The sequence below is a fragment of the Pyxicephalus adspersus genome, chromosome 1 (assembly GCF_032062135.1).
Source record: "Pyxicephalus adspersus chromosome 1, UCB_Pads_2.0, whole genome shotgun sequence".
In the NCBI taxonomy this organism is placed as follows: domain Eukaryota; kingdom Metazoa; phylum Chordata; class Amphibia; order Anura; family Pyxicephalidae; genus Pyxicephalus; species Pyxicephalus adspersus.
In genome coordinates this window covers 4,769,080-4,773,123 of record NC_092858.1, presented here as the reverse complement: position 1 = coordinate 4,773,123, position 4,044 = coordinate 4,769,080, and the positions used below count along the sequence as shown (strand labels likewise).

The following is a 4,044-nucleotide window of genomic DNA, read 5'->3' as shown; positions in this document are numbered from 1 at the left end:
TTCAAATCAAAGGGGGAATCACACTGAACATTGGGGAATTTCCTTCGCTGGTAAATCCAGACCACACCGGGGCCAAGGCTCCATAACAATTTCTGCAGCAAATCATACATTGCAGGTAGATTTATTTTTAGCTGATCCTTGTGACAGGACAGGATGGAGGAGTACGGTGAGAAATAATTGGAAGTGTTCCCCCAGGGAAATGGCCGACATTTGGCACTTTGATTTATTACACGTATACGGTTTGTTCTGCTGCTCACGTCACGGGCCAGCTGGCATCTTCTACCTGAACTGCCTGCTGGGAATTCTAGGAGCCACCGCTACACAGCTGTCCAATGTCTCTGCAAAGCAGTCCTATTACTTAAAATGATTTTGTTAAAGTGAACCTGTTGGAGAAAGGGAACATGCAACCATTAAATGTGACCTTCGGTGAAGAACGTGTCCAACCAAGTGGTAGATCTTAAAACATAGGAAGCTGAAGTCATAGGAAATTCTTTTTTTATTGTAAATGTTTCCTTTAGTTATCTCATCTTCCTGAATTTGAAATGTTGGTCTTTTAACATGCTGATCAGCCAAATCAACCAATAGGAAGGCTCAGGTTGTACGGGTCAGCTTTCAATTTGTATATAACCTTAACTGCTATGGCACCACAAATAATTTCAGTACGGAACAGCTTTTTATCCATCTACATGTATTACTTAAGGAAGATTTTTTTTTAGAAGCCTGGCGTCCAACCTGCTGCTTCTTAGCAGTATAATGTATCTCCAGTCTAGGATCTCCCGAAGCATGTCCGTATTTTCATGCACAGCGCTGCGTAATATGTTGGTGCTATAGAAATCCTGTTTATTAATAATAATATTAATAATAATAATCATTTTCCACCTATAGCATGCTTGCACCATTTCATGTGTCCTGGCTGCACTCCTATATCCTGGTTGACTGAACCCTGGCCGTCTATTCCTCCATAGCCTCGGAAGACCCCCTACAGACCCCCTGAAGACCCCTAGCCTATTCTTTCCATCTCCACAAGTTCCCAGGAATCCCCTTCTTTCATCATTAACCAAAAACTGACCATGTGTGTTTGCATCATGTAACTAGTGACAGTGACATGTTTTGCTGTTTGTTTTTGGTCACAGTTTTCTAAAAGCAATTAGTAGAGGCTGGTATTGAAGAAGCCATGTTATATAACATAAGAACTGAGCAGCACTCACTGGTAATATTGTAGCACTCACTGCTATCCCAGCTTCTTTTTAGTCAAAAGCACTTTTGTACCAGAGAATACATTCACAATATATCCCTAAAGTTCAATGCTGGGCTCAGAATTAAACGGGACTCATAAAAAAGATGATGCTGACAAGATGGAATATTTTTGTAGCTGTACAAAATCTCTGCCTTCTCATTTACCCCCCATATTCAGAAGATTTCCAGGTCCTGTCACATTCATCTGCGCAATATCTCCAAAATCCGCCCCTACCTGTCCCCTGAGACCACCAAACTCCTTGTACACGCTCTTATCTCTCGTCTGGACTACTGTAACCTCCTCCTCTCTGGTATTCCACTAACCCGACTCTCTCCTCTACAATCTATTATGAATGCTGCAGCCAGACTCATCCATCCTTCCCTCCGCTCCTCTTCTGCTGCATCTCTTTGTAGTTCTCTTCATTGGCTTCCATTTCACCTTAGAATCAAATTCATCTCCTGTGCTTTGCCTTCAAATCCCCCCACAGTTCTTGTCCCACTTACCTTTCTGACCTGATAGAAAAATACTCCCCTAGCCGCTCTCTCCGCTCCTCCAATGACCTACTAATGACTTCCTCACTCATAACCTCATCACACGCACCGCTCCAAGACTTTTCTAGAGCTGCTCCAACTCTCTGGAATGGTCTTCCTCGTCCTATTCGGCTTGCTCCTACTTTCTGCTCATTTAAAAGAGCACTCAAAACCCAACGTTTCAACTTCACCTACCGGTCTTCTTCTGTCTTCTAAACCCTCGCTACTTCCCACCATTCCATATCCCCTCCTATAGTGTGAGACTTCCCCCACCTCCTAGATTGTAAGCTCTTCTGGGCAGGTTCCCCTCCTCCTCCTGTGTCACTGTCTGTATCTGTCTGTCATTTGCAACCCCTATTTATTGTACAGCGCTGTGTAATATGTTGGCGCTATATAAATCCTGATTATTAATAATGATATAAATAATAATATTAATAATAATTAGATATTTATTAGACACATTCACTCTCAGACATGGGGTAAACTTACATTCTATTTAGCAACAAAGATCTATAAAAATTGCTGTGAAAATAAGTTTATATCATTGAGCCCTAAAATCACCGTGTAAGCAGAGTCACCTTTTAAGTCTAAAACTGAAACAAAAAACATACAATGATCTTAAATTTATTGATCAGAATAAAAACAAATCCTATGTGGTTTATTTATAAAACAGGTAATCTGACATTCACCGAAACATTCCCTAGTGGAGAATCATCCATTTCTATGTGTTACAAGAGGTTGCAGAATAGCTCAGCTCCCCCAAGGTATGTTTAGCAAAAGATTTCTTCTGCAAATCATGCAAACCGCCCCTCCCCCTGTCAAGCCTCCGTCCTGCCCTGGAGTGAGCAGGGAAGCCCCGTTTGTATCTAGGAGTCGTCAGTATGTGGGATGTCCTTAACTCGGGGACTACCTGTAATTGTTAGCATTACATTAACCCTAAGTTATAATAAAAGGGTCCACATCACATCCACAACTTCAATATATCGGGGCCCCTATGGTCTGTTTATCATATCATTGGACCCCAGCATCCCCTTTGCACATGCAAACTCCAAGTGCTGTAAACCCATCTCCATTTCCAGGGATGCCATATAATAATAACAAGGAATAAACATGGAGGACTGTGCGAATTACCAACCACCATCTGATTAGAAGAAATTTAGCATTTACATTAATTTTCACAATGTCTCCCGGACAATTATATAAATAAATGGAGATTTCCCTTATCATTGATATTTAGAAAAAAGAGAGTGATTTGTGGAAGGAGATTATTGTGGTAAGTAAGGACTAACCTAGAATTATGAAGTTTGCAGCATCTAGATGATACAAGGGACACAGGACATGGAGTGTGAAGGTGGTCTAATCATTATATAGGGGGGAGGGGCTCCTCGTGGGCCGGCCATCTTTTTTTCTGGAGACCCCTTAAAACCAGCATGGCAGCCAAATGAGGGAGCTGAGGGCGGAGGTGGTGAGGGCCCCAGCGAGCAGACCCAGTGCCATCTGTTCTCCCAATGTGTCGCGTTCATCCCTGACGAGGATATGCCCGGGACCTGGGGGGAGGGAAGAGCAAGGTGTGAATGAAATGNTTGAATTTGTGGTTTTCCTACCTGGATATTGTTCACCGGGGCCCCAACATTCAGTCACAAGTTTATATGATGAGAGTACTGGTTCACATTTTACTCCTTGACCAATAGGAGGCAGCAAACTCCCCCGGGCCAGGACACATTGGGTCTGATTTATTAAAGCTCTCCAAGATGGGGGAACCTGCGTGACCCAGCAAACTTGGAATGGATCTGGTCCGGGATTGAAAACATTTGCCAAATAATAGCAATCGGTTATCAAAAAATCCATTCCAGCTTTCCCGGATCACCCAGGTTCTCCCATGATAGTCTATCTTCTCCGGTCTTGGAGAGCTTTAATAAATCGGGACAAGATGTAACTCGTGTAATTTGCAAACTATCGGTGGGGAACAATTTTGATTTAAAGGAACAATAATGAATAAGAAAGGGGAAGTTGGATTGCAGGATATCACACCCCTGAATAGCCAATACTTCCATATTTCTGGCACCTACCATAGCCATGGCCACAGCAGCCGCGGTTCACGTAGACGGCCTGGTGAGCGTTCATGGGAACTGTCTGGTAATAATCATCATAGGGGTTGTAGACGTAAATCTACAAAACGGGATGACAAATTATCAGAATCAGCAAAGTTATCAATAAAATCACTTTTATGGTTATTATAAATGAGAATATAAACGATAGAAGAGCTTACAATCTATT

The 4,044-nt window shown here is 42.4% G+C and overlaps 1 protein-coding gene across 1 annotated transcript in view; it reads right to left on the bottom strand.

Moving 5' to 3' along the window:
• Nucleotides 1-2,198: 2,198 nt before the first annotated feature.
• PLEKHB1 (pleckstrin homology domain containing B1) overlaps nucleotides 2,199-4,044 on the bottom strand; it is a gene marked incomplete in the record, with an annotated part of 12,674 nt that continues 10,828 nt past the window's right edge. The window contains 2 exon segments of the mRNA XM_072401082.1: nucleotides 2,199-3,314; nucleotides 3,837-3,936. Coding sequence (XP_072257183.1) covers nucleotides 3,187-3,314; nucleotides 3,837-3,936 — 228 coding nt within the window.